At 44.4% G+C, this 13,368-nt stretch overlaps 1 protein-coding gene across 7 annotated transcripts in view; it reads left to right on the top strand.

Annotated features, from left to right (window-relative positions):
- The first annotated feature begins 2,135 nt into the window (after positions 1–2,135).
- TUSC3 (tumor suppressor candidate 3) overlaps positions 2,136–13,368 on the top strand; it is a 172,979-nt gene continuing 161,746 nt past the window's right edge. For all 7 annotated transcript variants that reach the window (XR_014792154.1, XR_014792155.1, XM_084856689.1 and 4 more), the window contains exon 1: positions 2,136–2,294. Coding sequence is in view for 5 of the 7 variants with exons in the window: in XM_084856689.1 (XP_084712815.1) it covers positions 2,187–2,294 (108 nt within the window). In the remaining 2 variants the exon portion in view is untranslated. The remainder of the gene's footprint in view (positions 2,295–13,368) is intronic.

Below are 13,368 nucleotides of genomic sequence, written 5' to 3'. Positions count from 1 at the left end.
AATTATTTGCAGCAGCATTTCCATAGCTTGTAATCTTCACTTAGCTTCATACCTCTTAGGTTGGGTGAAAGACTAACAGTGCAATCCTCTACACATTTACCTAGGAGTAAGCCCTATTGAAGTCAGGGAGACTTACTTCTGAATAGACATGCAGAGGACTGCATGCACTCTGTTAGACTACAGTCCTATATGCACACATATCTGGGACTAAACCCCATTGAGCACAGTGGCATTTGCTTATGAGTAAACACACATAGGCTTGCAATGCACATCCCCCCCTCCCATTTTCTATGGCTGTTTCGGTTTCCAGTAAATAGAGTAATATTTTAATAACACTCTTTACTCCTTTATCTTTATTGAGAAAAGCTGCAACCTAATTTAACTTTTGAAAGAACAGTAATAAATGGCTTAATCTTTCCTTAATAGGTTTATGAGGAGTGATCCTTTGTATGGAAAGGTTCCTGTGTCTTTAAGATCTAACCAATAGGCAGAAAATTAGCCTTCGAAGCTTTCCCTGGAGATGAACTGATAAGATGAGAAAATCTAAACCTGCCATTTTTCTGTCTGCCACACAGCTATTAAAGGCATAGGAGCACCCAACCACCAATAGCATGCAATCATCTCTGATAAAGTAAGCAACACTATGTTCTTATTAAACCACTCACTGTAATGTACGGGGGCCAGAAATGGGAGGTCAAATATACATACAGTGTCTTCTGATTTTTAAGCAGCTGTGAAGCTAGGTAATTTTAGACCCTGGACTTAATGGTTTTATGCCCCCCCCCCCAGTATATAGCCATATGTATTACTTCCATTGCGAAGCACAAAACTAACATTCCCCAACATTCCATGCTTCACATCCCTGGTATGTTAGAGCAAAGGAACAAAACAAAACAATTTGCAGACCCTGATTATGAAGAAGAAATACTTTGAGCATGTGCACTTTTGTATTTTAAACTCACTCAATTCATAGCACCATCATGACTGCAGGAATAAAATTGAATTTGCTTCTGCTGCCCTGATGCTGAATGCATTTACTTGGGAATAAGCATCATTTTGTTGTAGAAAAGGATAATATCTATTTAAAGTGAAAACAATAAAATGAGCATCTGTAACCATGTACATGCCCATTGGGTTGCTCCCTAACTTTTTATTTATTTATTTATTTAAGTAAGAAACGATGCTATGGGAGGCTCCTTCAGGCCTGGTGAGCTGCTTTCTGCCCATGCTGAGGTGGATCCTCTTTTCCAGTGCTCCCATCACCTGGTACTCTCTGGATGGCTGTTTGGCTCACTGGGCTAAGGCACCTCAGGCAGAAGATCCTAGTTGGACCACTGGTTTTAAGAGCTGGGATAACACATACATTTCTTCCTAAAAAGGTAAAAGGTAAAGGTGTCCCCAACCAGTCGTGTCCAACTCTAGGTTAACCACATGACTCTAGGTTAGTCATGTGGCCTGCATGACTGAACACTGAGGTGCACGGAACGCTGTCACTTTTCCATTTACTTGCAATTTCTTGCTTTCAAACTGCTAGGTTGGCAGAAGCTGGGACTGAAGACAGGAACTCCGTCACGCAGCACTCGGGTCTCGAACTGCTGAGCTGCCGATCTTCCAAGTCTGCAGTTCAGTGTCTTAACCACTAAGCCACCGCAGTCCCTAGATTTCTTCCTAAACCCCATTAAAGGCAATCTATTCACATCCTCATCCACTCCATAGTATAATGAACTTTCCTTTATTTGTGGTTTTAATGGCGTAGGAAATGGGGCCTAGGTTAAAATAACGAGATCTTTCTTCCTTTTTTTGTTTTCATTTAGGTAGCGTTATGTATTAAGGCTGCCATGCCATGTACTCTTTTTAATTGGGTGTAAGTCCCATTAAACAAATTGGGACTTCCAAATAAACAAGCATTGGATCAGGCTGCACCCGTTTTGCACCAAGGAACGTTTTAATAAATTATTTAAGAAGAAGGAGGGAGGGGGAGAGGGAGAGAGAGAAAAGAAATAAACAGAAAGGGAGAGAGGATGACTGAGTGAGGATGAGAGACTACATTTCCCAGAACGCTTTGCGCAGCAGGCTGCTTTTGGATTGGCTCTTGTCCTGGCCCAATCAGTGCGGAGGAAAGTGGCGTGGATAACGGCGTTTTGCAGGTACACCGAGGGAGGCTGACGCGACGCTGGTTGGAAGCCATGGCATCGTCGCGGCGCCTGGCGCTGCACCTGTCCGTGAGGAGCTGCCTCCTTCCCCTCCTCCTTCTCCTCTGTGTCCAGCTCGGGGGCAGCCAGAAGAAGAAGGAGGTAGAATCGTTAGCGTCTCTGTGTTTCCATCCGCCCCGACCCTCCTCCCTCTCCGCTGTGCAAAGAAAAATGCCTATAACTACCCCCCCCCAATTGCTAGCATTTTCTACATCTAATGTCTGCGTTCCAGCTCCTGCTGTGTGATTTGTATTGTATATCTTTCCCCTGCCATTTCTATTTTTTAAAATTAATTAATTTATTTTTTTAAAAATACTTATACTCCTTTTGTATATGAACACCCACGCGTCCCTTTTAGATTTCATTTATAGCAGTGTTTCCCATTTTCCTCTTTCCGAGTGTCTTCATTTACACAAGCACAGCCATTCTGCTGAGGTGCAAAAGTATATCAAGTGTGTGGGAAATATGGGTTCCGCCTGGGCGTGTAGAAAAGGTGGAGGTGTTGGCTATCGATTCTTGATTATTTGTGACGGCTATAAGCCAGAGCTCACTAGGTTTTAGTCCCAGAACCCTTTTTTACATTTAATCTGTTTATTTTTAATATTAAAAAAAACACAACCAAAGAGACTGTTAACTTCTTAGATCATGTAAGAACAATCAGTTCCTCATCCCGTGAAGTATAGAAATATTTCTACAGACTATTTTATCTGTGGGACATGTAAAGTACTAGTGGAGAAGACTGTGCCTTAGAACATGTGATGAATGCCTCTTCTGTTGCAATTGCAAATAACTATTTAGAAATAGAGAAAAAGATTTTTAGGTCAAAGGCTATTATTTCCCCACAGTACAAGCATTTAACTTTATAAGAATTAATACTGTTAAGTTTTTCTTCATTCCTGTCACACTTACTCATCTCCTTACATTGTTTGGTGCTTCCAGACGAGGATTTTTTCATGTCATCACCCTGCCTTATTCACAGGATTTTATTGAGGGGTGGGGATCCAAACGTCTTCACCTTGCACCTGTAACCCTTCCATGTTTTCCTATTCCTGCTTCCATCTCTTTTCTTTCCAGAAAAAAATCCTTAAGGAGAAAAAGATGGAAAGGCTACACAATGCCTTTTGATTGGTAGCGCTAAGAGACCTCTGTCTGGAAGTGCCAGTTGCTGCCTGTATTTTGAAACTTTCTGTGACACTAAAGCCCACTGAAACTGAATCGCTTGTAGAATTCTCTATTCCTAGTCCATTGTCCTTACATTTGTCCCCTCCCTACTGCTGCATAGTAACAATACAATAGACTGGTATTAATGTAACCACAACAGCTATTTCAATGGTAATTTTACCACTTAGGTTTTCTTAAATTAGTGCTACGTTTGAATTTTGCTGTTGCAGGTATCTCTAGTATAGACCCTTCCCTATTCTTGAGAAGATACATGCTGTTTTCCCCTTCCTGGCCCCAGTGTTCATGTCAGGCACCTGTTATTGCCCCCTTTAAAACTTGGGGACTTTCCTATACTGCAAAGATAAAGTAACACCTTTGCACTTGACATAAATGAATTGCCTCTCTCTGTTCCTTACTTGACCACTAACAGGGATTTGAATCCCTGCTTTCCCATAAACATGCACTGAACAGGTGAGGAAAGAGCTCATACTTTACATCTATTAAGATGCTGGCTGGGTCATGCTGGGAGTTGTAGGCCTTTTCTCTTTCTCAACATGCATAAGATTGTGCCCTAAATGGATTAATAATCTCTGAAAAGTTTTAATTTTTTTGCCAGGGTAGAAATTAGCTGCATTGGGCACCATGTAGCCACTGGCTGATTTGGATGTAATGATAAACCAGAATTGCTGGAAATTCTCTTAAAGCACAATCCTAGGCATGTTCAGACAGAACAAAAGTCCTACAACTCTCAGCATGCCCCATGGCTGCGGCATGCTGGGAGTAGTGGGACTTTTTTCTGTCTAAACATGCCTAGGATTGCACCCTTACTGTTCATGAGCAATATGCTTCTCCACACTGCCCAATGGCTCCCACTTAGCTTCTCATCCTCAGTACGTGTGGCGAAACTAAGCAAAAACTAACAAGGAAGCAAGATCCCCGTTATGTCTGATCCTGGACCCTGGCCTTTTTACTTCCCTAACAAACAAGGAATGGGAAGCCAAGTTCAAACCCTGGCTTCAAACTGGTTTGTTAGGGGAGCAACAGACCAGGGATCCAGGTTCAGATGTAATGGGAAGCTTTTGCTTCCTTGTTAGTTTAGCTCAGTGTTCTTTATTGAAACGCCTGAGGGCCACTGCTGGCTCCTAATCGCCTCAAATGTGGCTGTCCAACTCTCTCGTTCACTCACTCTCCCTTTTTTCGGTAGTTGGTCATCCTCACCAGCGGCTCTCTGGCTATGCCTTGTTGTTTGCTTTAGCCGTGGCCCAATCAGCCCATTTCTTGTGGTGGGGGAGAAGCTCAAGAGCCAAAGAACAATGTGACTGGCTAGCTACAGTGGAGTACTATGCAGGAACTGGAAGTGTGTGGGGGAATTAAATGCATGGCAAGAGAGGGCACCATGTAGACCTGTGCCAGGAGATTTGGCAGCACTAAGCAGAGCAGAGCACTCTCTCAGTCATGAAAAAAGATCATTAGACCAGCCCAAGAACCAAGGGAGCCTCCTGGAATTTGCCTGACTAGTGACTGACTGATGAGGCCTTGCTTGGATGATATGGAGCAGGGTGGGGAGGCCCCGGAAAGCCTCCAGCTGAGTCTAGCAAACAGCATCGCCTCTTATGGGGTGTGTGTTTGGGGGGGGGGAATTGAAGAGCCCCCCCGGTCCAGATGGTGGCCTTGAGGGTGGTGTTTGGACCCAAAGTGGCTCCTGCTTGAAAAATACTTATGATTACACGTACAACTGTTTCTGCTGGTGGGAGGAGGCAAGCAGGGGATATAGGGCAACATGCATGAGTATGCTGCTCATTAATGATAAGCCAGAATTCTCAGTATTTCTGGCTTATCGTTATGTCTGAATGTGGCTAATGAATGAGGCTAATGTGGCTGATCAACAACTATCAGTCTATGATGGTAAACACTCTGGGATTGTTCATCTTATGTAAGATAGGTTTAGAAATTGTAAGTTTTAGAGTAGAAAAGCTGCAATACTGTTAGTATGCCTTCCAGTTTGTGAGCCTCTAGATCAATTGTGTCTCATTGTATCCCATCCTTTATGGTCACAAAATACTGGAATTATGACATACAGTCAGGGCTAGAAATATTGGAACAAGGATAACTGTTTTGGCAGTTGGCCTCTGTATACCACCACATTGAAGTTGAAAGGAAACACACCCAGATGGGAGTGAAGTCAGGACTTCCAGCTGTAATTCAAGGGGTTTGACAGAAGTGGGGCACTAACCATTCAGGAAGGTCAGCCGGTGGCTTACACACACACCCCATCGTTGGTGGCTCATAAGTAATGGAACAAACAAACATCATTTCAAACTTAAGGATTGCCTTTAATACCTGGATTAGGGGTGTATGAAATCCCACTGACCCTGCTCTGCTGGGATCTGCGGGGGGGAGGAGGCAATCAGGTCCTCCCCCCGGAATCCTGCCTGGTCGGCTCTGCTCCACGCCAGTCCGCGGAGCCGCTGGCTGGGCTAATCCGCAGTGGGGCCTCCACCTGCTGCCGGGCTGCTGAGGATGCAAATGGCATCCTGCATAGGGGACGCCATTTACGTCCCTACACTAGGCCGCGATAGGCTACATATTTATTTAATTAGCCTATCACGGCTAAAGCAGGGACGCAAATAGCGTCCCCTATGCCATTTGCGTCCCTGATTTAGCCGTGATAGGCTACGTAAATAATTATGTAGCCTATCATGGCATGGGCCATTTGCCGCCACAGCAGCCGGGCAGCACCCGGGCAGCAGCCGGAGGACGACCCGGAGCCACTGCCGGAGCCGCCACCAGGTCGGTCCGTTCCAGGGGGGTTTTGGGTGGTGGTGGTGGGGTAGTCCGTGGAGTCTGGACTGGAGTCCGTGGCAGAATTCTCCAACATCCCTAACCTCGATGAAAATCCTTTTCAGTCAATGACTGTCTGAAGTCTTGAAGCCATGGACATGACCAAATGCTGAGTTTCCTCCCTCAAGATGCTTTGCCAGGCCTTTACTGCAGCTGCCTTCAGCTGCTGCTTGTTTGTGGGTCTTTCTGCCTTTAGTCTTGTCTTCAGTAAGTGAAAAGCATACTCTATTGGGTTGAGACCAGGTGACTGACTTGGCCATTGAAGAACATCCCACTTCTTTGCCTTGAGAAACTCTTGGGTAGTTTTTGCTGTATGTTTTGGGTCATTATCCATCTGCAATATGAAGCAGCATCCTATCAGTTTGGCAGCATTCGGCTGAATATGAGCAGAAAGTATAACCCTATACACTCCAGAATTCATCCTGCTGCTTTTATCAGCAGTCAGGTCATCAAGAAACACCAGTGACCCGTTTCCATTGGCAGCCATACATGCTCATGCCATAACACTGCCTCCACCATGTTTGACAGATGATGTGGTATGCTTTGGATCATGAGCTGTTCCTTTCCTTCTCCATACTTTTCTCTTCCCATCATTGTGGTACAAGTTAATTTTGGTTTCATCAGTCTAAAGAATCTTATTCCAGAACTGGGCAGGCTTCTTTAGGTGTTTGCTGGCAAAGGGTAATCTGGCCTGTCTGTTCTTGAGTGTTACCAGTGGTTGGCACCTTGTTGTGAAGCCTCTGAATTTACATTCATAAAGCCGTCTCTTGACTGTAGATGTTGACAATGACATGCCTACCTCCTCAAGAGTGTTCTTGACCTGGCTAGATGTTGTGAAAGGGTTCCTCTTCACCATGAGCAGAATTCTGCGGTCATCCCCTTTAGTTGTCTTCCATGGTTTTCCAGGCCTTTTGCTGTTGCTGAGCTTGCCAGTTGATTCCTTCTTTTTCAGGATGTTCCAAACTGTTGTGTTGGCCACTCCCACTGTTTTTGCGATCTCTCTGATGGGTTTATTTTTTGTTTCCTCAGCCTAATGATGGCCTCCTTCACTCACATGGACATCTCTTTGGATCTCATGTTGGGAGTTCCAGTGAACAGCTACCAAATGCAAATGTAACACTCAGAACCACCTCCAGGCCTTTTCTCTGCTTGATTGGTCATGGGGTAGCCAGGAAACAGGCCACACCTGGGCATGCAGCTGCTTGTCAGCCATTTGTTCCATTACTTACGAGCCACCAACAATGGGGTGTTTGTGTATGCCACTGGCTGACCTTCCTGAATGGTTAGTGCCCCACTTTTGCCAAACCCCTTGAAATACAGCTGAAAGTCCTGACTTCACTCCCATCTGGGTGTGTTTCGTTTCAACTTCAATGTGGTGGTATATAGAGGCCAACTGCCAAAACAGTTATCCTTGTTCCAATATTCCTGGCCCTGACTGTACGTGTAAATAACATATCGAAATGTAAGGTCATGAAACACACTGCATCTGTTGATCTTGCAACCTTTTAGGTAAAAATGTGATGGCACACAACCCTGATGCTTACCTGCTGCCTGTACTACTGATTAAAAATAAGGGTGTTTAACTGTTATAATAAACGAAAACTGAATTTGTGATGATTTTAGCAACAGCCTGCAGGCCCTCGTTGTTGCTTCAGCATCTCTCTATTCCTGCATGCTAGCCTTAGGTTGCAAATCTTATTTGGAAGTAAGTTTTATGGAAAATAAAGGGACCTTGAAGTGTTTAGGATCAGGGTATCTATCAGATGTTTAGGAAGGTTTAATCAATTCAGTTGCCATTGCTTAAAACACTACAAGTTGTCTTGATCTTTCTGATTAGTCCATTTTTTATAAACCAAGTTTAGGACCAAGTTAAGTAAATTGGTAAAGAAATCCTATTGAAATCAATGGTACCTTGGAGTAAAAAATATTAAGGTAACAAAGTGTTAATTTTTAATATAACTTCTATCACTGTTATAAACAGAATCGGGGAGGCATTTTCTTTTGCCAAGCTGAGGCTGCAATCCTATAGTCACATAACTGGGAGTAAGCCCCATGGAACTCAGCAGGTCTCACAGCTGAGTATACATATAGGATTGTGCTCTTAGAAGATAGACAGGAGGAAAGATAGAGATGGAGACTTGAGCATGCTAATGGAAGGAGGGATTCTGTTCTTTTGGGCCCATTATGATCTTCCCTTCTTCCCAGCCCTATTCATGCTGCTCAGTTATGGCATACTTAATTGAGAAAGCCAGAACTCAAGAAGATTATCTGGAAATTGAGAGCCCTTCCTCCATCATGTGGCTGCTGGTTGCCTTTGCAATTACTCAGTGGTAAGGCTGCCCTTACTACTACTTATATTCCGGAGCAGAGCATTTCTACTGACAGAGGTTCTGGGGCTGTGCTCTGGTAAGCCCTGATGTAAATGAAGAGCAGCTTCTAGGAAAGGCATAAAGTAGTGAGTGAACAGAAGAAGAGCAAAGTGGAAAGGGCTAAAAACAAGGAAGAGGAGAAATGGGGAAGACAAGATGAAGTGGAGAAAGGAGAAGTTCAGTTCTAAGAAGGGTGTGTAAATGAAAGTTGTGGAAAGCATGAAGAACAGTAAAGTGGGAAGGAGAAGGGAGAGAATTGTGTGTGGTGAAAATATGATTAGGAAGACATAGACATGCTCCCCCCTTCATGGATCACTGCCTTGTTGTGGCGAAGGGGCTTGCATAACTCAGTGATGCCATAAGCTATGCCGTGCAGGGCCACCCAAGATGGACAGGTCACGGCAGAGAGTTCTGACAAAATGTGGTCCACTGGAGAAGGATATGGCAACCCACTCCAGTATTCTTGCCAAGAAAACTCCATGGAATGTATCACAAGGCTAAAAGATATGACGCCGGAAGATGAGACCCTCAGGTCGGAAGGTGTCCAATATACTACTGGGGAAGAGCAGAGGGTATTTCCAAGTAGTGCCAGAAAGAGTGAAGCGGCTGGGCCAAACCCGAAAGGACACTCAGCTGTGGATGTGTCTGGTGGTGAAAAGAAAGTCCGATGCTGTAAAGAACAACATTGTTTAGGAACCTGGAATGTCAGATCAATGAATCAAGGTAAGCTGGAGGTGGTCAAACATGAGATGGCAAGATTGAACATCGACATCTTGGGAATCAGCGAACTAAAATGGACAGGCATGGGCGAATTTAATTCAGGTGACCATCATATCTACTACTGTGGGCAAGAATCCCTTAGAAGAAATGGAGTAGCACTCATAGTCAACAAAAGGGTGGGAAAAGCAGTACTGGGGTACAATCTTAAAAATGATAGAATGATCTCAGTACGAATCCAAGGCAAACCATTCAACATCACAGTAATTCAGGTCTATGCCCCAACCACTGAGGCCGAAGAAGCTGAGGTTGATCGGTTCTATGAAGACCTACAACACCTTCTAGAACTAACACCCAAAAAAGATGTCCTCTTCATCATAGGGGACTGGAATGCTAAAGTAGGAAGTCAAGAAATCACCGGGATAACAGGCAGGCATGGCCTTGGTGTACAAAATGAAGCAGGACAAAGGCTAATAGAGTTTTGCCAAGAGAACAAACTGATCATAGCAAACACTCTTTTCCAACAGCACAAGAGGCGACTCTACACATGGACATCACCAGATGGTCAATATCGAAATCAGATTGATTATGTCCTTTGCAGCCAAAGATGGAGAAGCTCCATACAGTCATTAAAACAAGACCTGGAGCTGACTGTGGCTCAGATCATGAGCTTCATGTTGCAAAATTTCGGCTTAAATTGAAGAACGTCGGGAAAACCACTAAACCATTCAGGTATGACCTAAATCATATCCCTTATGGATATACAGTGGAGGTGAGGAATAGATTTCAGGGATTAGACCTGATAGACAGAGTGCCTGAGGAACTATGGACGGAGGTCCGTAACATTGTTCAGGAGGCAGCAACTCAATCCATCCCCAAGAAAAAGAAATGCAAGAAAGCCAAGTGGCTGTCTGATGAGGCTTTACAAGTAGCTGAAGAAAGAAGGGAAGCGAAAAGCAAGGGAGAAAGGGGAAGATATACCCAACTGAATGCAGAGTTCCAGAGAATAGCAAGGACAGACAAGAAGGCCTTCTTAAATGGACAATGCAAAGAAATCGAGGAAAACAACAGAATGGGAAAGACTAGAGATCTCTTCAAGAAAATTGGAGATCTCAAGGGAACGTTTTGTGCAAAGACGGGCATGATAAAGGACAAAGAAGGCAGGGACCTCACAGAAGCAGATGAGATTAAGAAGAGGTGGAAAGAATACAGAGAAGAACTATACAGGAAAGATCTGAATGTCCCTGATAGCCATGATAGTGTGGTCACTGAACTTGAGCCGGACATCCTCGAGAGTGAAGTCAAATGGGCCTTAGGAAGCATTAGTAACAACAAAGCTAGTGGAGATGACATTATTCCAAGCTGAGCTATTTAAAATCCTAAAAGATGATGCTGTTAAAGTGCTGCATTCAATATGCCAACAAATCTGGAACACTCAACAGTGGCCACAAGACTGGAAAAGGTCAGTTTACATTCCAATTCCAAAGAAGAGGAATGCCAAAGAGTGTTCAAACTACCGCACATTTGCGCTCATTTCACATGCCAGCAAGGTGATGCTCAAAATCCTACAAGCTAGGCTTCAGCAGTATGCGAACCGAGAACTACCAGAAGTACAAGCTGGGTTTCGAAGAGGCAGAGGAACTAGAGACCAAATCGCCAACGTTCGCTGGATCATGGAGAAAGCAAGAGAATTCCAGGAAAACATCTATTTCTGCTTCATTGACTACACTAAAGCCTTTAATTATGTGGATCACAACAAACTGTGGCAATTTCTGAAAGTGATGGGAGTACCAGACCACCTTACCTGTCTCCTGAGAAACCTGTACGAGAGTCAAGAAGCAACAGTAAGAACTAGACATGGAACAACCGAGTGGTTCAAAATTGGGAAAGGAGTACGACAAGGCTGCATATTGTCACCCTGCTTATTTAACTTATATGCAGAGTACATCATGAGAAATGCCGGGTTGGATGAATCAGAGGTCGGAATTAAGATTGCTGGGAGAATTATCAACAACCTCCGATATGCAGACGATACCACCCTAATGGCAGAAAGCGAAGAGGATCTCAAGAGCCTCTTGTTGAGGGTGAAAGAGGAGAGTGCAAAAGCTGGTTTGAAACTCAACATTAAAAAAACGAAGATCATGGCATCTGGCCCCATCACTTCCTGGCATATAGAAGGGGAAGAAATGGAAGCAGTGACAGATTTTACTTTCTTGGGCTCCAAGATCACCGCAGACGGTGACTGTAGCCATGAAATTAAAAGACGCTTGCTCCTTGGGAGGAAAGCTATGGCAAACCTAGACAGCATAGTAAGAAGCAGAGACATCACCTTGCTGACAAAGGTCCGTCTAATCAAAGCTATGGTTTTCCCAATAGTAATATATGGCTGTGAGAGCTGGACTATAAGGAAGGCTGAGCGCCGAAGAATTGATGCTTTCGAACTATGGTGCTGGAGAAGACTCTTACGAGTCCCCTGGACTGCAAGGAGGTCAAATCAGTCAATCCTAAAGGAAATCAAGCCTGAGTGCTCATTGGAAGGACAGATACTGAAGCTGAAGCTCAAATATTTTGGCCACCTAATGTGAAGAGAAAAATCTCTGGAAAAGACCCTGATGCTGAGAAGGACTGAAGGCAAAAGGAGAAGGGGACGGCAGAGGATGAGATGGCTAGATAGCATCACCGATGCAATGAATATGGACTTGAGTGCACTCCGGGAGAGAGGGCAGGACAGGAAGGCCTGGCGTGCTATGGTCCATGGGGTTACGAAGAGTCGGACACGACTGAACAAGACATGCTCCAAGGAGAACTGATAAAGGGAAGTACTTCTTCACACAGCGCACAGTTAAACTATGGAATTCGCTACCACAGCATGTGGTGATGGCCACCAGTTTGGATGGCTTTAAAAGGTGGTTGGACAAATTCCTGGAGGAAAAGGCTACCAATGGCTACTAGTCTTGATGGCTATGTGCTATCTCCAGTACCAATGAGCCTATGTACACCAGTTCCTGGGGCTATATGGGTGGGAGGGTGCTGTTGTGCTCATGTCCTGCTTGTGGTTTCCTGTTCGACAGCTGGTTGGCCACCATGTGAACAGAGTGCTGGACTAGATGGACCCATGGTCTGATCCAGCATGGCTCTTCCTATGTTCTTATGAATGGGAAAGTAGGAGATAACAAAAGTGTGAAATAAAGGATAAAAAATGGAAGGAGGAGAGTAAGCCAAGAGAGGGGAACAGAACTATGAAAATGGGTGAATTTTGAAGAACATGCATCCATGGGCTTTGGGTCTAGTCCAATGCTACTATTGAATCACATCCTTGTTATCTCATAAAAGAGAAAATAGAGTGTAGGAGCAGAAATAACAGAAGAGAAAGAAGACTCCATATGCAACAAAATGTTTTTGGAGAGAACGTGTCACTCTGAAATCTAAGGGAAATCAGTCCTGGCAGGGGGGTGGGAGGGAATGGGGGGGATCTGCTACCCCACTGCTATGACATGTGCTGGAATGAGTAGAAGCAGTCCCGGTATTATGGTAGTGTATGATTTTATGGAAGCTGCCTTGGGAGTCCTTCTGGATAGAAAGGCATGATAGAAATCAAATCAGTAAGTAAAGGAGAAACCATAGTCAGTTGCATAAACCATTTTTCAAGATGATGCCTGAACATCTAGTTGTCCATCTGAGGCAGAATCATTCTCAAGTTCCAGGCAACCCGAGTCCCCTCCAATGCTTCCATTGCCTAGTCCCTTAGGTCCTTTCTGGCAGTCCAGCTGCACTACAAGAGACTAAGGAAAAGAAGACAGTGACCAAACCCCTGCTTCTGCTGCTAGCCCACTGCCATCATAGTGAAATGTAGTGAGGCTGTGGGAACTAATTGACTTTAAAAGGAACCAAGTCGGGAGAAAGGGAGTAAAAGGAAGCCAGGTTATACAAAGAGCACCACAGGAGAAAAAACTTGCTTTCTGCCTTTAGCTACCCAGACACCTGTCATTAGGCCCATTGTTTTTTTGGTTCCTAAGTTCCTTAAATGTGAGGCCAACTTCTTGATTCCTAACTTTGACTCTAGAGCAGGGACTCTAGAGACTCCGGGG

Source organism: Heloderma suspectum, chromosome 5, assembly GCF_057233095.1.
Source record: "Heloderma suspectum isolate Gila_16-S chromosome 5, 16-S_ref, whole genome shotgun sequence".
Lineage (NCBI taxonomy): Eukaryota > Metazoa > Chordata > Lepidosauria > Squamata > Helodermatidae > Heloderma > Heloderma suspectum.
This window is presented reverse-complemented; position numbering and strand designations above follow the sequence as displayed.